Source organism: Notolepis coatsorum, assembly GCF_963971535.1.
Source record: "Notolepis coatsorum genome assembly, chromosome: 2".
In the NCBI taxonomy this organism is placed as follows: Eukaryota; Metazoa; Chordata; class Actinopteri; order Aulopiformes; family Paralepididae; genus Notolepis; species Notolepis coatsorum.
Window position 1 is genome coordinate 209,701,681 of NC_140166.1, and position 23,583 is coordinate 209,725,263.

The 23,583-nt window shown below is 42.4% G+C and overlaps 1 protein-coding gene across 1 annotated transcript in view; it reads left to right on the forward strand.

The window, feature by feature from the left end:
* rad54l (RAD54 like) overlaps positions 1 to 23,583 on the forward strand; it is a 37,320-nt gene that overhangs the window by 11,811 nt on the left and 1,926 nt on the right. The window contains exons 2-17 of the mRNA XM_084307343.1: positions 7,007 to 7,090; positions 7,348 to 7,458; positions 7,564 to 7,624; positions 9,315 to 9,450; positions 10,149 to 10,218; positions 10,958 to 11,246; positions 12,565 to 12,689; positions 14,858 to 15,008; positions 15,757 to 15,883; positions 18,390 to 18,464; positions 19,397 to 19,527; positions 20,668 to 20,778; positions 20,908 to 21,031; positions 21,144 to 21,222; positions 21,317 to 21,496; positions 21,942 to 22,105. Coding sequence (XP_084163469.1) covers positions 7,007 to 7,090; positions 7,348 to 7,458; positions 7,564 to 7,624; positions 9,315 to 9,450; positions 10,149 to 10,218; positions 10,958 to 11,246; positions 12,565 to 12,689; positions 14,858 to 15,008; positions 15,757 to 15,883; positions 18,390 to 18,464; positions 19,397 to 19,527; positions 20,668 to 20,778; positions 20,908 to 21,031; positions 21,144 to 21,222; positions 21,317 to 21,496; positions 21,942 to 22,105 — 2,018 coding nt within the window. The remainder of the gene's footprint in view (positions 1 to 7,006; positions 7,091 to 7,347; positions 7,459 to 7,563; positions 7,625 to 9,314; positions 9,451 to 10,148; positions 10,219 to 10,957; positions 11,247 to 12,564; positions 12,690 to 14,857; positions 15,009 to 15,756; positions 15,884 to 18,389; positions 18,465 to 19,396; positions 19,528 to 20,667; positions 20,779 to 20,907; positions 21,032 to 21,143; positions 21,223 to 21,316; positions 21,497 to 21,941; positions 22,106 to 23,583) is intronic.

Here is a 23,583-nt window from a genome sequence, read left to right on the forward strand (position 1 = left end):
GATGATTGTACGAGCACTATGGGACAAGGACCAGGGCTGGGACGACCCAATACCCGCACCCCTTGCCTCCACATGGAGAGAGTGGGAGACGGAACTCCGCTCACTCCCAGGCGTCAATATACGCCGCAGCTACTTCCCACCCACAGTGAGGCCAGAGACATGCAAGATGGATCTACACGTCTTCAGCGACGCCTCCGAAGTAGCCTATGGATCAGTGGCCTACTTGCGTGCCCAAGAGAAGGGAGGAGAGATACACACCGCCTTCATCCTGGCTCGCTCAAGAATAGCCCCACGAAAGCAACAATCTATCCCGCGTCTAGAGCTCTGCGCAGCCCTAGCAGGAGCGCATCTAGCCACGTTAATCCAACGTGAACTCACCATTCCGGTGCACAGAACAATCTTGTGGTCAGATTCCACGACAGTACTCACATGGATCAAGTCTGATTCATGCAGAAACAAGGTCTTCGTGGGAGTCAGAGTCACAGAGATTCAAGAGTTAACAGAAGCAGCGAGCTGGCGGTATGTGGACACCAAACACAACCCAGCTGACGTCATCACCCGGGGAATGTCCCTAGATGACCTCACCCGTCACAACATCTACAGTGACGGACCAGAGTTCCTCAAGCTCCCGGAAGGAGAGTGGCCTACGCCCACCCCACGGGAGGCGAGTAAAGAGGAGGCTGAGAACAAGAAACCTATGTTCTGTGGACTGAGCACAGTCGCCTCCACAGACCCCAACATAGATGATTGCCTCACCCTACAGAGTGCGCAACTAAAGACATTTCTGTGGCACCACCCAGAGATTCAGCCCACTGCCGACATTTCAGCAGCTGACTACGAAGAAGCAGAACTTCTTCTACTACAACGAGCCCAGAGAGACTCGTTCCCCGACGAGCTAGACTGTCTACAGGGAGGAAAGCCCGTCCCATCAGACAGCAGATTGCTCCACCTGGCACCCGAGAGCAACGCCCATAATCTCATCAGAGTGGGTGGTCGTCTGCGGAGGGCCCCCAATCTACCGGATGACGTTAAGTACCCGATAGTCTTGAACAGCCGACACAAGGTCACAGAGCTGATCATAAAGAAATACGACGAGGATGTACACCACGCAGGAGCAGAGAGAGTCTTCGCGGAGATCAGACGTCGCTATTGGATACTTCAAGGAAGAGAAGCAGTGCGACGCTTCCAGCGAACCTGTCTAGACTGCCGAAAGTGGCGCGCGCAGCCCAGCATACCCCGGATGGCTGACCTACCTCCCTGTCGCCTCTGACTCGGCGACAAGCCATTCCACTCCACAGGCATGGACTGTTTTGGCCCGTTGTATATAAAGAAAGGAAGAGGTACCGATAAGCGGTGGGGTATTGTATTCAAATGCATGACCACCAGAGCGATACATATCGAACTCCTTCCAACCATGAGCACAGACTCATTCCTTATGGCCTTCCGAAGATTCACATCACGGAAAGGAAAACCGTCTACATTGTTGTCTGATCACGGGACAAACTTCAAAGGCGGAGAAAGAGAGCTGAGAGAGAGCTTCCAAGCTATGGGCCCAGAACTTAAGACCCACCTCGCTCCATCCCAGATTGACTTCCAGTTTAATCCCCCGAACGCACCCCACTTCGGTGGAACCTGGGAACGAGAAGTACGTTCTATAAAGACAGCCCTGTACGCCGTGCTTGGGGCCCAGACTGTAGCGGAAGAAGTCCTAATGACAGTCCTCACGGAGATCGAGGGAGTATTGAACTCCAAGCCCCTCGGCTACGTCTCCAGTGATATAGCAGATGTCGACCCAGTCACCCCCAACACACTCTTGATGGGGCGGCTGGACCCCGCGCTACCCCAGACAATGTACAGGCCTGAAGAAGCGAACGGCCGAAGAATGTGGAGGTACAGTCAAGTACTAGCTGACAAGTTTTGGAACAGCTTTCTACTCCACTACCTACCGTCTCTACAGACCCGCCAGAAGTGGGTAAAAGAGAGAGACAATTTGACAGAAGGAACAGTCGTCATGATTATCGACCAGTCACTACCCAGAGCTATGTGGCCGGCTGGCCGCGTAAGCAAAGTGATCACCGGTGCCGATGGCAAGGTCCGAGCAGCCGAGGTGCTCGTCCAAGGGCGAACTTACACACAACCCGTGGCGAGGCTAATAGAACTGCCCAGACTCCCAGACACTATCGATGACGACCATGACCCCACGACTTTGTGAGTTGACTGACCCTTACAGCGGACCTTGAGTGGTAGACAGTGCGGTTAATCTGTCTCTGTTTAGCTAATTAGGTGGGACTAATTAGGGGGCGGCTGTTGTGAAGGATCAGATTAAACCGAATATATATATTTATTTATGGATATATATTTAATAGTATTTGTATATCGTTTGATATCCCTTGTATATTCCTTGTACATATACACTGAATATCCCTTTAGTCTACTAACAGCCCATAATAGTTTCATTCTCTCATTGGACAAGAACTTGGCGCCAGCAGCCAAGCCCCTTGGTTCAAGTTCAATCGTGCCGACGAACATGTCGTTACTAGCCCGGTTCCGCGTAGGAATACGTCTGCCGAAATACGAATGGTACTATTTGTTCACAGCGCATATATATATGGCGCAAGTAAAGTAGAACTTTCTTTTAGTCCCTTAGCCCTTAGTTCTTTACCCTCCAACCTAGTGGCAAGACGTTAAGCCTCACCCACGATACACGTGTGGTGCAGTATGGTCAACTTGGCCTCAGAATGGCATTGAGACATCGTGTGGATTAATAGTTGAATTGTCATAGTTTGGCACTATACCGTCGAGTGGGACGTATTTCTATTAAGTTAATAATAGTCTATTATGTATGGTGCATCGTTCGGTTAGAGTTATACAGTGAGTAGTACCCCCATCGTTTTCCTCGCGTTATCTAGAGTCTTAACCAGGCTGGGCAGACCACGTGTGGTGCTTTCATCCGAGGAGTTCTGGGCTAGGACGAGTGGACCTGCACATTGGATTACCTTACCCGGACGACGGCGAGCCCTACACGGCTTGGATTATCTACTTGCTTTGGGTGCTTTGATTTATGCCATGGATAACAGCCAACACTGGTGAGTGTTGGAACTACCCCCTGAGAGGAGTCCAGGTGAGACGGCGCTCTACCCCGAGTGAGGTCGCCTCACGTCTCTTCGTTGTGGACCGGCAGCTACCGTCTACAAGAGGGCCCAACTGTATTCATCTGTGGACCAAGGTTCTGTGGGCACCGTGTTCAGCACTCTGAATTCTCCCAAGAAATCGTTGGCCAGATGGGATATCGCCGGCGGCTCTCCTAACCCCCCCCCCCCTACTGACTTACAACCAGCAGGACCCCCCTTTAGTATATCCAGCTTTATACAACGGCATGCAAATTTCTCGATTCTGATTGGCCATTTACACGTCTTTATTGGCAACAATCCACGGTCCTGGGCTCAGGACCCGCCCACAACCGAATCACATATCACTCCCCGGCTCACTCCGGGAGAAAACAAGATCGCGGACAACAAATGGTTATGTTGAAAGCACCATAACGACTAAATATGAAGCGATTCTGTCAAGGGGAATGTGTTAGTCCTTTAAACAATGTTGGATGATGTAATTGATGGGTCTTGAGTCAATCTAGAACAAAAGAAAAATCGCGGATTGATTGATTGATTAATTGATTGATTTAAATTTCTTCCTTCCTACTTTCTACTGACTGCAGCGTTCTCTCTCACACTGTCCGACGCTGGCGTACCCACAAACACACACACACACATACACACACACACACACACACACACACACACATACACACACACACGCACGCACACACACACACACACTGTGACACACACACACACACACGCACACACACACACACACACACACACACACACACACACACTCCTGTCTGCAACAGCGGGGGAGTCAGACTGAGAGAGAAGCAGCGCTGTTTTAAGTGAGCATGGTCTATTGAATTGATTGATTGGTTGATTGCTAATTTTATTACTGTACCCCTGGTTTCCAACTGGTTAAGTTTAGGCTAAAAGAAATAAATAAAAAAATAGGGCGAAGAAAACGTTTTTTTCCTATAGGGCAAAGAAAACGTTTTAATTTGTTTTACCTACTTTATATAGAAGCATCTAAGAATGAAGTTCTATGGAAAGTAGGTCTGCATTCCCTTAACAATTGTCTGTATTGAGCCGTACTGTATTGTACCCATTCTGCATCTGGTAATAAAATGTTCAATCAATCATTCCAATAATACACAGTTGGATGTGTTAGTTGGTTGGATGCACTTCAAGCTGCTTCCACATGAGGCAACTTCTCTCAATCATTCCAATAATACACAGTTGGATGTGTTAGTTTGGTTGGATGCACTTCAAGCTGCTTCCACATGGAGGCAACTTGTCTTTTTTGTAGTTGTGGGAACTACTTTTTCTGGCGGATGGTTTTTTCAATAAATCTTCGATTAATGTGTGTTTATTGTATAGAAATAAGGTTGGATGAATCTGGCAGTTGTATAAAAGCTTTACACCACTTGTAGTCGTGATTTGTGACCAATAAACCATGCCTAGGGGGGTCTAACGACCACCCCTAGGCATGGTTTATTGGTCACAAACCACTCCTGCGCGTGATGTAATGCTTAAATAATCATTAAGTACCATCGCTATAGTTCCCTAAAGAACCAGGTTGTATACTTGCTTCCTGCGTAACCAGAGATTGGACATTCAATGTTGATTTGCCTACGAATACTCATTTGCCTTACAAGTGCATTCAAATCATAAATGTCATTAAGTGAACGTTGTATATACCCTTTGCTATATATTAAATATTCGACTTATACATTTGTGTGGACTTGGTTTCATGGTGGGAAAGTGTTCATCATATCTATATCATGTACTGTGTGGCCAGTAGTTAAAGTACATAAAGCGGTAGTGGTTTAATGATACCATACTTATCAATACAGTCAGGGAATTGTACCCCTCAGTTACAATAGTCGTAGTACCCTTGAATGAGTGCTCCTGCCAGAGTCTTCAGGGTATTCTTGTTTACCAGAGAGGAGATCCGGTACAAGAATCGCGTTCGTTGGTTGACTTTTTTTTATTACATTGGATGCCATTTTGTCACAGGAAAGATTAGCCTCTAGGATGGAACCCAGGTAGGTCATTTCATCTTTCCTTGTGACAATATCGTCACCCACTGTAACTGAGAAGCCGTCAGTCTTGCTGAGTTTGTTATTTGAACCGAAGAGAATGGACTCTGTTTTGCCCATGTGTAATGATAGTTTGTTATCGGCGAGCCATATGCAGATTTTGCCTAGTTCCGAGCTGAGGGTTTTTTCAACCTGTAACTTGTTCTTGTCAGAGACCAGCAGGGCTGAGTCGTCCGCAAACAGGAACAAGTTGCAGTCACAAGCTGATGACATGTCATTTGCATAAATTAGGAACAGTAGCGGTCCTAGTATGCTTCCTTGTGGAACACCACAGCTCACTGGGAGGGGGGGGTAGGGTACCGTTTACCTCCACCATCTGTTCTCTCCCTCCAGGTAGGATTGTATCCAGCTCACTGATTGACAAGCTAAAAGCAATTGGTTTTGATAGTCTATCAGAATGGTGTGATTGACAGTGTCGAAGGCCTTTTGTAGGTCCAGCATGACCATGCCGCAGTATTTGCCCGCATCCACCTCTTGTTTGATGTGGTCGTTCAAATAGAGAAGGCATGTGTCAGTGGAGTGGGATGTTCTGAAGCCAGATTGGAATTCGTAGATTAGATTTTTTTCCGCGAGGTACTTTTCGACCTGTTCGTATACTATTTTTTCCACGACTTTCGAGATGGAGGTAAGGATAGAAACAGGGCGGTAGTTGCCTGGGTCTAATTTGCTGCCCTCCAGGTGTTACTCTCGCAATTTTGAAGTCCTTGGGGACGTGTCCCTGTTTTATGGAGAGGTTTATTATGTATGTGATGACTGGGGTGATGGCGGCTGCTGAGTCTCTGAGGAATTTGGAGGGGATGTTGTCATGGCCAGTGGCCTTGTTCGGTTGGAGGGCGCTCAGTTTTTTGAGTACCTCATCTGTTGTTACCATTTCCAGTTTGAAGTCGTCTTTGTCGTTTTATGCTGGATATTATAAAATTACCAGAATTGATTTTACGAGTGTAGTTCATGTTGAGTTTTCATCAAAGGGATAATACCCGGAATCTAATTGACAATTCTCGTAATGAATAACATCACATTAAATGGTATATCAACACACCACTCCTAACCTGTTTACATTTTATATATGGGATCCTTGCTAGACAACACGCCAACCTTTTTTGGTGATAGGCCACACCCACTGACATGTCCCGTTGGCATGAACACACACACACACACACTTGATTGATTGATTGATTGATTGAACACTTTATTAACAGATTGCTGAATGGGTACAATACAGTACGGCTCAATACATCAGATTAACATAAATTGTTAAGGGGATTCAAACCAGATAAAGACTTTTGTCTTGTTTACATCAGGGACAGGGTCCCCCATTTTCAATTCATCATGAGATTTAATGACATCCACGACATACAGATATACACTGTTACATCCATTCCAGACATTTATGACATACAAGATATATACAAATATGACCACCACCAAATATGACTGACCTCTATGCCAAATCTCAGGCTCCTAGCCTAGAGTGAAACCTGTGGCCAAAGTGGAGACATTTTTGTGGACCAACCAACAGAGTGACCTATAGAGCTACTGGTCGCAGCTAACCAAAATGTAATATGTAATTTAATATAAATGTGACCGCAGCGTAATACACACACACACATGCATTTGCATTTATGTATACACACTGCCTGTCAGGTTTGGGTACAATTGCTGGAAGCTAGATTTGTTTCATAACTGAAAATGTTTTTTTTAACATCATATAGGTTTATGTAAATACTACACACTAGTTTCATATAAACTTACAATGGTATAAAGAAAGACTCCTGTCTGTTTCTCTCTGTATCACAGAGGAGGAGTCTTGCTCCAAGTCAAGTTGCCAAACGGAAAGAAGTTGTGGATTCTTCAGAAGATGAAGACTGGAAGCCAGAAGATGTAAGTAATGCTATATTGCTGTAATGCAATACAGTAACAGGCATTTTGTAATCAGGATACAAAATAAATGAACTGTATTCGATAGTTACAGGGGAAAACATTTTAATCCAAGGACAAGAAGAACCAAGAGGAGTTTTTCCAATCTTTGAAATAGAATTTCATGTCATTAATCTCTGATGGTACTGTATATGTCAGTTTGGATGCAAGCTGCTGTGAAGTGACATGAGCAGTGACTGCCATTTTGTCTATTATTGCAGAGCAAAAGGAGGAGAGGAGCTAAAGAGAGCAGAGAAAGCTACACATCCCCCTTCAGAAAGCCCCTGACACAGCTTACCATCCGCTCTGTGTGTGTGGATAGCAGTACGCATGTACGTATTATTGTATGTTTCAGAGTTGGGTCTCAATGTGTAAAGCTGTTCATAAATGGTTGCAATGTTCCAATATTATTTGCTCACAGTTGTCACATTTTACAGGAGGCCTTCATTCGAAGTATCCTCTCCAAACCTTTCAAAATCCCGATTTCAAATTACACAGGTAGGTAAAATATATGTTCTTACAACACATTTAATTTAATTTCAAACCTTTATTTATACAGTTAAAATCTCATTGAGACACAGTCTCATTTGCAAGAGCGACCTGATCCACAAAACAAATGCAACAAATACATAAAACAAGTTCCAGACAAATACAAGACAAGTAACTCAACAAAAAATCTAAGAGAGGCTCAAATCTAGATACATTTAATTAAGAGCAAGAACAAGAACAGGCCCCCATGGATGTCCTCTCAATATTGCGTATAAGAAGTTTAAAATCCACAATGGGAATTCGGTTCGGGAGCCTCAGTTCCTTTTGCAATAAGTTCCACATAGATGGGGCAGAATAGGAAAAGGCTGTTTTTCCGAGTTCTGTGCGGGCAAATGGTACAGAGAGAGTTAAAATATCCTGTGACCGCAGGCCAAAACGACTGTTTCTGCACCATGAGGGATGATAGGTAAGAGGGGAACAGACCGAGGAGAGATTTATAGATGAAGCAGTACCAGTGGAGAGTCCTATGCAAGTGTAGAGATGTCCAACCTAGAAGTGAGTAGAGGGTACAATGATGTGTAAGGGGCTTACAACAACCAGTAATGAATCTCAACGCATCTCCCCATGGTAGACAGCGTCTAACAAGTGAAGAGTGTTGAGATGCATCCTTGTACAGAACATCACCGTAATCTAAAACAGGCAAGAAGGTGGCAGCAACAAGACGTTTCCTGGCGTTAAAAGAAAAAGAAGCCTAACTTTTAACTTTGATTTCCTAAAAAGGTGGTCAATATGGGACTTAAAAGAAAGGTTGTCATCAATTAACCTAAGTATTTATAGGTGGACACAACTTCGATAAAAGTCCCCCTTGGTCTGATGAACTGCTGGGACCTTCTTTTTGTTCGAAAAGAACATGACCTGTCCAGTGTTTCCCCTAGGAACTACTAGTGTTGTCGCGGGGCGCGCGTGTCACGGATACGTGGTGTCAACAGTGTCGTCATAGACGCGCGCAGTAAGGCGGTTGTTAGTATCGGTGCATTTCTCTACACTGAGTTGAAATGAAACGATTGCACACCGAAACGATTGCAACCGCCGCATGCACAGATTGCCCAGTGATGGTTTCTGGACAATCCAGAGAGACTCCCTGGGCAATCTGCACATGCAGAGTTTGGGGAGTAGGTGCGGAAAAGCGACTATAGCTTGGCAGAGAAAGTGCCGATCGACTTGGGGTTGGTCTCTCCCTATTCAGGAGACTCGGGCGTATAAAAAAGTCTATTGGATTAAGTCTCCAGCACCCCAACAGCCGTAGCTACAACTAGTTATGTCAAGCCTCTCATCAATATTCATTCATTCTATCCCCCCGCGCACTACCATGAGCCCCATGTAATGCGGAAGTGCAGTGGTCTATTGGTAACCTAATTCTCAAGTCCACATTTCCCATAAAGCCCTCGGTATTCACACTGCAGCTCTCCACATGGGATTTGTTTTTGAGATGCAATGTGGAGTTGTTTTCATTAATAAAGCATGTTTTGTTTGATGTTTTTGCTGTAATTCTATCAAGATATGTACGGTATGTACATGAATTGACAATGATATAATGATGTTGAAATCCTACACAGCGACTTTAATTCATGGTCAAGTATATCTAGCCTACGGAGCCATCAAGAGTAATCAGTTGATCTCTTCTATGTTCTATTCATAGGTGCTTTGGGAATCAGGGCACTGGGCCTAAAGCGTGCAGGAGTAAGGAGGGCACTTCATGACCCACTGGCAGACAATGCCTTGGTCCTCTATGAGCCACCAACTTTGAGCGCTCACGACTTAATCAAAGCAGATAAGTGAGTCAAAAAGATTGAATATACAACACTTTTCCACCCGGTTTCATTGAGATGCACCAACATAACCTGAATAGAGGCCTTGTGTAGTTCTTTCTTCCAGTATGGCTGTCTGTAACCATTGGTTACAGAAAAAGAAAAAGCCTAATTTCTGTCCAGTAGTAGAGTAGCTTAAACACTGGAAAAACATAATATTCCTATTGTTTACAAGATCCAAATGATTGTGTTTTTGTTTGTATATTTCTCATCATATATTAGCACATAGCAACCACTATCTCTTCCTTTGCCATGTAAAGAATAATGGTTGCTATGTTACAGGCAGCCATGTTGGAAGAAAGAGAACTACACACACATTCTGTGCAAGGCTTCTATTGATGTCCATTCCCATTCAAATCTAGGACTGTACTTGACTAAAGAAATTCTTACTCATAGATTCTGTTGACTAATCGATAGTTGACTTAAAGCTGCAATAATTATTTTCTGATTGCATTTTTCACATTTTCAATGCTTCTTATCACCTACTATCTCATCTCTCTTCTCTCCTCTCTCTCCTCTCTAATCTCTCTTCTCCTCTCCTCCGCTCCTATCACTTACCCCCTTACCACAGGGAATTTTAGTCAATATACAGGACAAACTAATTTAGCCCCATTTACGCAACATGTTGGTAACCATAAGCTACTTTTTGTCTTTTGTCTTGGTAGGGAGAAACTGCCAGTCCATGTTGTTGTTGATCCTCTCCTAGTAAAAGTACTCAGACCCCATCAGAGAGAGGTAAATAACATAAACGTCAAAGAAACTATTTCAACTGTCCCTGAAGAATGAAAATCTTAAAGGAACACGCCAATATTTGGGGAAATTATCCAGAATCAGACAAGAAGATGGATACCAATTCCCACTCTCCATGTTCAGTAGAGAGAGAGCGAGCGATCTGTCTGACTGCTAGCTTAGCACTGGACTGGAAGCGGAGGGGGAGCTCAAAAGTGAAGAAATCCACCTTCCAACAACTGTAAAACTGTTGTAACTTGTGTATTTACATTTTGTTGAAATAACAATGTAATAATAAGAAACAGATACATGGTCAGAATTGCTGGGTGCAGTGATTGTTAGAGAGGGTTTGGCAGGTACACTCAGTGAAGAGTATCATCCATGATTCTATAATATAGATGGCTACATCATATCTTTACAATCATGGTTCGTAGTTACTGTCGCATTTTAATACATTATTACAATACAATATACACACACTATATATATATATATATATATATATATATATACACACACACACACACACACACACAATATTATAGACTGGAATTCTGCACTAAATCAATCATAACTAACAACATCTTCAAAACATCAATATGGGGTCTGTGGCCTCCTGTAGATCCCTGACATGAGAACCCCTGAACTAAGCTTCTCCAAAAGCCAGGCACACCCTGTAGTATGAAGCCTTCAGCAGCTCACCACCATGTGTGTTTTTATTTATTTTTACTGTGTACTCGTGTAGGGGGTGAAGTTCCTGTGGGATTGTGTGACCGGCAGAAGCATCGCCGACTCGTATGGCTGCATCATGGCTGATGAGATGGGGCTGGGGAAAACCTTACAGTGCATCGCCCTCCTGTGGACCCTGCTGCGCCAGAGCCCCGACGCCAAGCCGGAGATAGACAAGGCCATCGTGGTCTCGCCCTCCAGCCTGGTGCGCAACTGGTACAACGAAGTGGGCAAGTGGCTGGGGTCCCGCATCACACCCGTCGCCATCGACGGCGGGTCGAAGGAGGACATCGACAGACAGCTCGGTAGTTGTTTTACAGTACTATGTCTGTGCACCAACTTCAACAATCAAGTGCCCCAGAATATGTTTATGTTTATTAGGATCCCCATTAGTCATCATCAACGTGTTGACTATTCTTCCTGGGGTCCTAAACATTTTTTTTATCAGTACGATTTTAGCCTCTTTTGCATAGTCCATACGGCAGAGACATGTTTCTATTGCCTCGGGACAACATAACCACACACCATATCTGTGTTGAGAGTTGTTGATTGATACCAATTACATGTTCATCAAAGTGTTTTTTCCACTCTGGACTGACCAGTCTCTGTTTGGCAACAGAAAGCATCCACTCAGTAGGTTCTAACTTTGTCTTCTATCCTCCTCGTTCCTCCCCCTCTGGGTCATCTCTCTCCTCTCCCTCATCTCTCTTCATACTACCTCATCACTCCTCATTCCTCCCCCTCTGGGTCATCTCTCTCCTCTCCCTCATCTCTCTTCATACTACCTCATCACTCCTCGTTCCTCCCCCTCTGGTTCATCTCTCCTCTCCCTCATCACTTGACATGGTGGTTGGAAGTGTTAAGTAACAGGGAGAATCCACTGTGCATCAGTCGGGTGCCTCAGGAGCAGCAAATAGCGGCTAGGGGTGCGAATCACCATTGGCCCCATGATGCTGTATTATCACCATGCGGGAGTCACAATATTGTAATATCACGATATTTTGCTAAATATTTATTACCTTTTTCAACTGCAAATTATGTCTCCAACAGAATACCTTTAACATCTGCAATAAAATAAATATATATAATCGGTTTTATTTAATAAGATAAGCCTGTTCACCTAATTCCAATCATTCTTGTCAAGAAATTGTCAAGAAAAAACGATTGTATTGATAATATCAGCAGCAAAATATCACAATATATTGCTGTATAGATTTTGTTCCCTCAACCCTAATAGCAGCAAAACATGGAAAGATTGACTGGGGCACACGGACAGTTTAGGCCTGTACTTCTGGCCCATAATATTAGAGACTAATATTTTGCTGCTGCATCTTTCTCAGAGTCAAGGGGTAGGGTGTGTGTATCAAAAAGCTTCATGTTTTCTACTAGCTATTGGGCATTTTTATTGAGAAAATCAATCCGCATGGTCTGATTCTAATAAAGAAGATGTATGTCTAGTGGCATTTGTAGTCATTCAACAAAGAAAGGCATTGGGGAAAGTATCTGATGTATGTAAAGCAGGCATTGACACTGGCATTGGTACGTGTGCATTTCTAATAATGCTTTCCAATGTTCAAACTAGCACTTCCTCTTTCTTACCCTTTTCATTTGTTTGACCCACAGTGAACTTTATGTCCCAGCATGGCTTGAGGATTCCGACTCCCATATTGATAATTTCATACGAGACGTTCCGACTTCATGCTGAGGTTCTGCACAAGGGAAAGGTTGGCCTTATCATCTGTGATGAGGTATTATGTCCACCATTATTTACATTTCACAAACTTAAAGGCCCAATCCTCTAGGGCTAGGCTACCCTGTCCACCCCAGGTCTAGCTCGTGGAAGGGAGGGGGTTGGGGTTGTGTGTGACTCAGATGTAGAGACTAGCTACATCAGCTAGCTATAAATATTATTTCTATTATTATTCATTATTGAATCAAAATTAGGCTTGCTTTCATTAGCCAGGTATATCTACAAGTTATATCTACAACAATGCTTGCTAGTACATAATGTTGGCAACAAAAATACAGTGCACCTGCACGACAACTGTAAAATGAGAATACAGTATGTGCTGTTTCTTGGAGTGAGATCAAATGGTCCGTATCCACTTCCAGTCATGTGTTAGCTTATGTGTTATCAGCCTCCATCGCCTCTCCCGTGATGTGTCTGCGTTGTGTTGATTTAGTTCACAGAGGCAATCGTTCGGTGGAATTATGTCCTCCCACGCACTGACTGGCTAAAACAATGTCTCTATCCCCTGTATGCATCCAAAATGACGTACGTTGAAAGTCCAGGTTGTATCAGAAAAGGATGTTTATTAAATGTCAGTAAATGTCAGATCAGCTCATTTAGTTTGTTTAACCCACACCTCTCCAGCAAACATCAGTAGATCAGCTAATTTAATTTATGTTTAACCCATACCTCTCCAGTAAACATCAGTAGATCAGCTAATTTAATTTATGTTAAAGAGAGATGCGAGTGTGGGGGCCACAACAAACTTTTAAAATGGGAATGCCACCCATTTTCATATACCCAATTCATATGTTATTCCTGTGCCCCAGGATCACTCTCTTCTAAAACTAGGAATCAGAGAGAACCCTCCAATCAGTAATGTCACAGACTGCTCCAGTGCTCCATAGACAATGAATGGGGCTCTGACTTTATGTAGCACTTACACCCAAATGAGTATCCTTTATATACTTTATATTCTAGCATTACTAGAAGATCTAAATCAGAATTAAAACCTCATTTAGGTGTAAGAGCAAATAATCAATTCAGAATATCTCAAATTAAGCTTAACTCATTCTGCGCCAACCACGTAATATTACGTGTTTGCTCGCCAACCGTTGAGCACCAAACACGTAATATTAAGTTTTTAGATCGTTTTTTCTTTTTTCTTTTAATATTCTATACACTCTCACGGACCTCTGTGTTATCATTGGAAGTCATTCTGAGACCTCGCGGGTGCAATGCCGGTTGAATCCTGCTAGGTGGCAGTATCGCCTACCCTTTGAAACTTTATTTCACATTCACAGTGTGTTACATTTTATATGGTCCGGGCGGAGAATTTGGACCCCGGCAAGTAAAACACTTCATTCGAGCAACTTGGATGCATATTTTGTGCCATTTCATGTCAGGGACCCGATGGACATCAATACTGGAAATCGCGATCAGACAATTAATTGGAATATTCATTTTGGAATAACTCCTAAGGTAAGGACTATATGACATCAATCCTACTTCGATCCTACAATGATTTCACATCGATCAACGTATGTAGTATTCAAAACGTATGCCGTTACTGACTATCAGAGCATCACAAAACGACCCCCCCCCCCTTTGATGCCTTCATGATGAAACATAATACCTATTATATACCTTTGATTTGGAAATAATATCGTGTCCATGCGAGCAATGCAAACGACTTTTGCAAAATGCACATAGCGCTCCATGACTCAACTTCCAGGAATTAGCCCGGATCACTCTGAAACTACAATATTCACCACGGGATAACACGCGAACGTATACATGAAAAAATTTACTATTTTTTACATGTTGGACGAGAGATAGTGACTGTCAAATGAGCCAAATGAGCCATAGTATTGTCTCCATAGCTATAATATAGAATATAGATATAGCTCTGCAAACATCGTGACGCACAGTGAGAATGCCTATCTTTTAGCGTGGCCCATTGACTACAGGGATGGGGATAATAGCTGGCGCTGAATGAGTTAAGCTACAGTCCACTTAATAATGAATAGATAATTCATCCTCAAATAATTTATTTACAGAATGGATATACTGTAAGTCCCTTTTTACATGAGATTTTTTACAAAAGATTTTCAACATTCTACCTTTTGAAGAAATTACATTTCCTGAACTGATCCAATCCTTGACCATAATTCTCCCATCCTATAGGGCCACCGGCTTAAGAACTCTGACAACCAGACCTACCAGGCCCTGAATGCCATTAGTGCCAAGAGGAGAGTGCTGATATCGGGCACTCCTATCCAGAACGACCTGCTGGAGTACTTCAGTCTGGTACATTTTGTCAATGCCGGCATCCTTGGTAAGCCGCACGCATGCATATGTGTGATACTGGGTTAGATTTGGGGCATATGAAGCCTGGGGAATTTCCATATGATGCTCTTGGTCTGATATCTTATAAACTATATACTATACCTATATACTGACGTGACGTGAGTGCTGATACGCGAGAGAGAGAATGAGAGCGAGAGAGGAGAGATCGTTCTGAGAGCGCGCGTGTGCACGCTTCGAATCGTGATGCAGGGGGACTCGGGGAGAGACAGAGGAGAGATCGCTCCATATGAGCCTCTCTCTCCCTCTATCTGTCTCTCCCTCTCTCTCTTTTGGGGAAGTGCAAGTGTGTCTGTCTAAAACCACTTCCACATTATTTCCACTCGCTGCTCATATAAACGTATCACAGTTGATTGTGGGCAGGCGGTGGCAGATCAGCTCCTTGCTACGTAGGATAGCGAGTCAAATCAGAATGGCTTGGTTCAGTGGGGGAGGATATTGTCTCATCTGAACTGGAGGAATGCACAAAAATGAGAATCTGAGACATAGACATAGTGTTGGTACAACCCCACATTGCTAGAAAACAATACTAAACACTGGAAAAGGCTATTTATAAGATAGTTCCCCTTTTAAAATGACTAACTGGATATCCTTGCACATCCCTAGTTGGGGGAAAGAGCCCACGCAGAAGTATATCTTGGCCTTTAGTCATAGTCCTTTTTCTCCAGTGATAACTGCCTCCCTGTTATCATTATAACACACATATTTTTCTCTCTCAGGGACAGCCCAGGAGTTTAAAAAGCGCTTTGAGCTTCCCATCTTGAAGGGTCGGGATGCACTTGCCAGTGATAAGGACAGAAAATCCGGTGAGGAGAAACTCAAGGAGCTGATCAGCATAGTCAATAGGTGAGTTGTTAAGAATAAAGATGATATATTTCAACATTGTTGTTACAAAACCCATGTACAGCACCTGCCCAACCAAGTTTCAAGTTTCTTTTCAAGTTTCTTTAATAGTTGTCATACAGAAGTACAGAATACTTTTATACAAAATGCTTCTTACTGTTGCGCTCCAGAGACTGTGCTAGACAAGATAAGTATGAAATAAAATAACATAGTATAGCATGTAAATTAGAAGTAAAAAAAATGAGGTCACAGTGTTCAGTATAGACATATGTACAATGTTCGATGCAGAATAGACGTAACTGAGTTACCATATAATATACAATACTGTGCAGTGTACTAATATACAATACTATATAGTGCAGAAGTTTGCAAATCATGTTACACGCAACTGAGTAACACTAGCTGATTACTGGAAACGAGAGGCACGCTGGTGGGCGAGGCTCAGCCAAGGGGGCGGCCTATGGCCCTACTTACTATTCACATCACAAGATGAACTCCTCACTCCCAAAATTTCTCGTTTATATTGTCATTTTCAAAATGATAATCATTGCCCCAAGCTGTTGCCAGGTAAAACAATTGGGCTGTTGATGAGATCTCATTGGTTGTTCTGACCCTGTGAATGCAGAGTGAAAGCCATTGTTGTCGCCCTCTGGCGGTAAAAAGGTGTACCATAAACTCTCACAGAAGGACTACATGAAAGTAAATGGAGATTCCTCCAAAATACTTCCTGTTGCCTGATGTGAAAAATATCCCCTGCACGCTCATCCTTGTGTGTCTGTAATGGTCTGTGCCAAAGCACATGCCTCATAGTTTGCGAGATATTGATCCCAAGGGGATCAATAAAGGAATATCTTATCTTATCTTGCGTTGATTCACACAGACACCAAATGTCTACCAAACTAAATCAAATCAAATTTATTTGTATAGCCCGAGATCACATGGAATTGCCCCCACGGGCTGTACAAGTCAAGAAGAAACATCACAATAGATCCAGAACAAAAACCACCATAAAATCCATATATGCAACACCCCCAGACTTTCCCCAATGAAGATGAGGAACGACTCACTAAAACCTAGCAAAAGGGGAAAAAACACCACAGGTGGACGAAACCTCAGACGGGCTGTTCAACACTTTCATTGCCAACAACGCTATATGTCGTTTGTTCATGCCGACCGTTTATTGCCAACGACGCCATATAGCGTTTTTTTTTATTAGCGATTTGAATTCATATTTCATCATTCTAGTATCACGCCAGTGCTGCAAACTCTCTCTGAGCTCCATTGGGAAAATACCGCCCCCTATCGTCTCCCGGATGGTAATGCACCCTTTTGGAATGGACTCAATGAAAATTGATGAGAAAAGAAAAATCCGGAATCCACATTTTACTTCTCAGGCAAGTAATCCGAGCCCATCGGACTCATTGTGGCCCATCAGAAGAGCGTGGAATACATATTTCCAGTATGCAGCATTGGATCAATAAACACGATCGATATTTGTAATGGCGATCAGGAATTGGAATAATCTTTTTGGGGAACATCTGATCTGAGGTAAGGAATCTATTTTACCAGTCTTGGGATAATCGGAGCTGTTTTCACCTATATATCAATGTGTCCCATATGTGTGTGTGTGTGTGCGATCAGGAAATGAGAGAATCGATTTTTCAGCCCGCTTCTCTAGCGTGCATAAGTACACATATACTATCGATAAAACTATTCATAAATAGGCCGAAAAATGACAACGTTTTTTTCGTGTATTACAGTAAAGGGCGATTCATGTGGAATCTTTCTTTTTTTTCTGAAACTTTCAAAAAACTAGCGATTTTCTAAATGAAAACGGAAATGAACCGATAAAAAAGAAAAAAAATCTTTTCGACAATGTTGACTGCAAACAAGTCATTGATAAGCGACGGCCAGATTAGACACATAGCCATAATTTAAGACATAGATTATGCGTTCACAAATATGAGAGCGCTATCATTGAAGTGGGTGGCGGCATTCAAGGGGGTAAAAAGGAAAACACGGCCGGCAATGAGATGTGTTAAAGGGGATCCCCCAACAGGATGTCGGTGATAATAGTGTTGCTATGGATGATGGATGGATGGAGAATAGAACAGGCGAATAATTAGTATGTGTAATGAAACGCATAAACTACCAAATACAACTAAATGATGTGGGCATTCCTAAAGCTGAGAAACTCGTATTCTTTTCCTGCGCCATATTGTTATTATTACATGATGATGCTGCCATCTAGAAGCAGTTCATAGTTGTCACTGGATTTTCATTCAATATTGTGACTCACATTACATTACATCCACCTCTACTAGAAAATGTGTGGAAGGTATTTTAGTCTTGTAGTCAAAACATCTTAATACATTTTTTAGCCAATTATACAAATTTGGTATGCATATTTCCCCTGTAAATTTCAAGTAACCGTGGCCCAGTATATGAACAACTTCTCCCACCACACTGAAATACTGCTAAATAAAGGTGCATTCTCTCTTGGTAACAGGTGCTTGATAAGGAGAACCTCAGACATCCTCTGCAAGTATCTTCCTGTGAAAATCGAGCAGGTTGTCTGTTGCAGGTACTGACTGTTTCTTGAAATTTTACTTGACCATTGGATTTTTTAAAGGAGACCAAAGTTATTCTCTAATAGACATTTCCATAACATATCTTTGTTTGTTTTCTTTGATCCTGGTAGCATAAACTCTTAAGGTGAAGGACATTTAATTATGTGATGTCGTCAATGTCACCAACATTGACGACATCACGACTGACTGATGGGCCAATCATAGTAACCCATGTATGTCATATTTCAAAGGAAGTACATTTTGTTGATATCTAGGGGGATAATGTTGTGGGAAATGAGGTTATGGACAAAATGTTTTCAGGAACGTACACAGCACTTTATTGTTTTCATGGTGTGGACCTTTTGGACAGACCCATCACAAGTAACTGAACACGTGTTTTCAAGCCTACAAATGACACATAGACTTACATCATTATCTTTTAAACCAGCGTATTCATGCATGTCTATTATTCATTCAAGCATATTTCATAACTGTTTATGGTTTTATTTTCCCACCACAATAAACATCAAGTCATCATTTTCAACAACAACAGTTATAACACTTTGGGTAATCTTATGTCAACATAATTTCTGTTAAAGATTGAAAAACGAGATTTGCATTGTACATATACCTTTGTACTGTACTTGTGCTGTATAATGACAATACATCTGAATCTAATCGAAGAACTTTTTTCTCACTGAAATGTCTAGTTTGAGTCTTTGATACAAGGTTGACAGTATGTGACAGATAAACATAAGCTAAACATACATTCTACATGGCTGTCAAAGATATCGGCCAAAGAAAGTTCAAAAAAGCTTATTTTCCATATTCCAAGTCAAACACTTCAAGAAAATGTAAGGATAAACCTGAACTACATTGTGAGAGTTGGTGGTATTGTCCTTTTTTACATTTGTTTTTAACTGATAAGTGTATTTGATGTCTACAGGCTGACCCCTCTCCAGACAGAGTTGTACAAGCGTTTCCTGAGGCAGGCCAAACCCGCTGAGGCACTGCAAGAGGGCAAAATAGGTGTATCCTCCTTGTCCTCCATCACATCACTCAAGAAGCTATGCAATCGTAAGTTAGACGATTACAGTAACCCACATCATAATCCATCCTATTTTACATAGTGTTAGGCCAAGGGTTATTCTCTGCATCTTATCTTTTCTTCTCTCTCAACTTAAAGATGCTATAGATAATTTTTCACCACTATGGGGTGAAATCGGGGACCGTATTAATGCTGCATTCCATTGAAAGTGGGAGGTTGGAAGCTCCCAGTTGGGAAGGAAGGAGAGAAGAGAGACAGGGGCGATAGTTATCTATGACGGTGGGGTTCATGTTTTTTTTGTGACTCTGGCTTTGTCTTTGAGAAATTTAGTATTTTGTCTGAGGTGCTGTTTTAGATTTCTCCGATTGGATTAGAGATTGTTCCACGGCTAGGGATACGGTACCCTGGTTCCAATTCCTGACAGAACTCTCTGAAGCTTCTTCATGCAAGCCTCTTGTCGTGCTGCAGTTAGCCAGATTGTGGCTGGAGTTGTAAAATAGCTGTCAAAACGTGGCTGTTTGGGTGGAGTTCTGTACATCAGGCTCATTTGGGTGTATATTTTCAAGATGTGTTTTCAGGTTGCTTGTGGTGGAATGGTATGCCATATGTAGCTTACATAGCTTGTATACAACTTTATCTCGAGGTTCCACAAGTTTGCCATCTACTGACCAAGTATTTCCAAACGTGGCTTTTCAGATTGCACAGAGTGCAAATCACTCTCCGCGGACGAGTTGGGATCTGAACTCCGCCATCATCATACCATGCAGTTGTTGCATTATTGGCACGTTCTTCAGATCAAGGAATAGACCTAGATTTAGTTTTCAACCCGCTAAATTAAAGTCATGTCGCGTCTCTCCGTCATGCAGCACGTTCAGACTCATGCGAGAAGTCGAAGAGATTATTGTCCCTGTTTTGAGATTATAAGCACTCAAGGAATGCCTCTTGTCCAATCACAATGTGAGGGTGGAAATACATGTTGTATAAGAAACATTCATAGTATTCAATTATAGACATCTTGGTTGCAAACAACAGGTGATTGTACTAATAGGTGATTAACCATTAAATGACAACCGTGGCCAATTAGTGGTGGCATTGTGCCATATTATATGGCAAAACGCATCAGGAGAATACTACTATCAATACTATGAAAACCTTGTTCTCTGCCTTAGACCCATCGCTCATCTATGAAAGATGTGTGGAGGAACAGGAAGGCTTTGACGGGGCCCTGGACCTCTTCCCGCCTGGCTACTCCACCAAAGCTGTAGAGCCACAGCTCTCTGGTAAGAACATTTACTTTCCAGCTCTTCACTAGTCCATCATGAATTCCCCCATGGGTGATGAACTCTATGAAGCCAATAAGATGATGGGACTGCCTGTTATAGTATGATGTATTCTCTTTTTCTTTCCAGGGAAAATGCTGGTGCTTGACTATATCCTGGCTATGACGAGGAGCACAACCAGTGACAAAGTGGTGCTGGTGTCCAACTACACTCAAACATTGGATCTCTTTGAAAAGCTTTGCAGATCGCGAAGGTAATGAAAGAATCGGCCACCAGTTAAGCGTTGCCTTGATATCCATCATCATCACATATTGGACATAATATTTTTGTTGTAAAAATACAAACCTCTTACTGGTCATTTACAGATACCTCTACGTTCGATTGGATGGCACAATGTCAATTAAGAAAAGGGCTAAAACTGTGGAAAGATTTAACAGCCAATCTGTAAGTTCCAATACTTTTTAAATGGGGATCTTTAAAAAGCAATTGAAGGTGTGTGTCTAAATCCTCTCTCTCTTTATCTATATGTCATTGTCAGAGCCCAGATTTCATCTTTATGTTGAGCAGCAAGGCTGGTGGATGCGGTTTGAATCTGATTGGTGCTAATCGCTTGGTGATGTTTGATCCTGACTGGAATCCAGCCAATGATGAGCAGGCAATGGCACGTATCTGGAGAGATGGCCAGAAAAAGACCTGCTACATTTATAGACTGCTCTCTGTGAGTTTATGCTGTTGAAATCTCTCAGAAATTAGTATAGATTGCTGATGGTGATGATTTGTAATTTTGTTGAGAATTATGCAAAGGATGTGTAAAGCCCTGAGAAATTGTATGTAATTTATAATAAGAGTAGGCTCGATTAGCAATTCAGGACTTGGATATTTATTTTTCCCCACCCCATGTATTGAAAAAATATAAGCTGCCAACTTGGAATTCCTGGTTAATATAAATTTGCATATTCATAGATCATTGCATTATCAATGAGGGTAAAGGTGTAGAGATGCTGCTAAACCATTTTCAGTAGTTTATTGAACAATTTGGTAGAAAAGACATATGTATACAAATTGTTATTCAATATAGAAATAATGTTGAGGGTGTAATAATTAAAATACTGTACATCTGGAGGATCTTTAAATAAATCTGATGTGTGCGTGTGTGTTTCCAGACAGGGACCATTGAAGAGAAGATCCTGCAGAGACAAGCCCATAAGAAAGCCCTGAGCAGCTGTGTTGTGGACGAGGAGCAGAACGTGGAGCGCCACTTTTCTCTGGGGGAGCTACGAGAGCTCTTCTCTCTCTCGGAGGACACCACCAGCGACACCCACGACAAGTAAACCAACAGAAGTCGTCTTACACTCTGTTAGCTACTTTGTTAGCACAAAAGAGGTTGAAGCTAGTGGGTACTTCCTGTCTACACAAAGGGCTAGATCCACAAAGAATGGATTGCACGGTGCTAGTTGCACTCTACTTACAATTCATTATACATTGAAAATGGGGGACCCTGGTGTAAACAAGACGAAAGTCTTTCTCTGGTCTGCATCCCCTTAACAATTGTGTGTATTGAGCCTTACTGTATTGTACCCATTCTGCAATCTGTTAATACAATTTTCAATCAATCACGTTTAGTGATTGATAAAGAGTGATGGGGAGCAGTAACTTAAGATAATTATTCTTTAAATTAAAGAATAAACCAGAGCTTCTAGGTGGCGGTATACACATCTCTATGGTTAACACTAACCATACGTAGCTCCTGAAGATATGCTCCTTGGTACTATCAGTGATTTTCAATTCATTTAAACAACTTTTGGAGACACATTTCGCCCTTTTTCTTTTCAATTAATTTACAAATCTTTCAGCATTCGGTCTTGACAGTTTTGATACATTGTAACATTCCAAAAAAATGTCAAGTGATGACAAATAATGTAGAACGAAAGAACGGAAAAAATGTAAAGTGTAAAATGTGTGTAAAATTGTAGAATAGAATAGAAGTACTTTATTGATCCCGAGGGAAATTCAGCACTACAGATCGCTCACAATAAACATTTATGTACCGGTAGTCAAAAATCACAAATAAGAATAAAAATACAATCCAGGATATACATTCTAAAATATGTATATACATTCTAAAATATACAGTAATATACAGTCAAATGTACAGTAATAAATGTAACATTTTTAAATGTTGATGTAAAAAGTAAAGAGTAAAAGGTCCAGGAAGATATGCCAGAGTTTTTTTTCTATACACTTTTTCTCCTGTTTTTCTGTGTTTTTCTCCCATCCCAATTTAGTCGTGCCAATTCCCCCCTCCCCTTCCTGGTTGTTGCTCTCATGTGCCCCCCACTGGTCGGTCTAGGGAGGGTTGATAGATACTATCGCATGTCCCCTCCGATACATGCGGAGTCAGCCAGCCACTTCTTTTCACCTGCCAGCGCGGACTCTCATTGGCGAGGTGTAACGTGTGGGAGGCTCACACTACCCTCACCATCTCCCTTCCTCGCTGTGCAGGCGCCCTGACCGACCTGTAGGAGTCGCTGTTTACAACGACCAGATTACCACCCACCGGCTTCCCTCCCGCTGACTCTGCCAATTGAGCCAGTATGACGGCCGGCCAAGCCGGAGGCAACGCTGACAGCCGGATTCGATACCAGTGTCTCACGCGTTGGTGACGAGTACATGCGTGTTGTTGTAGCCACCGGGTAAATCGCGATTTTTTTATTAGTTTGTCATGACAAACCAATTACATAATCCAACATATGTGTAAAGGCACAACATATTCCAGTTAACGGTATATTTTTTTTATGATTCGTT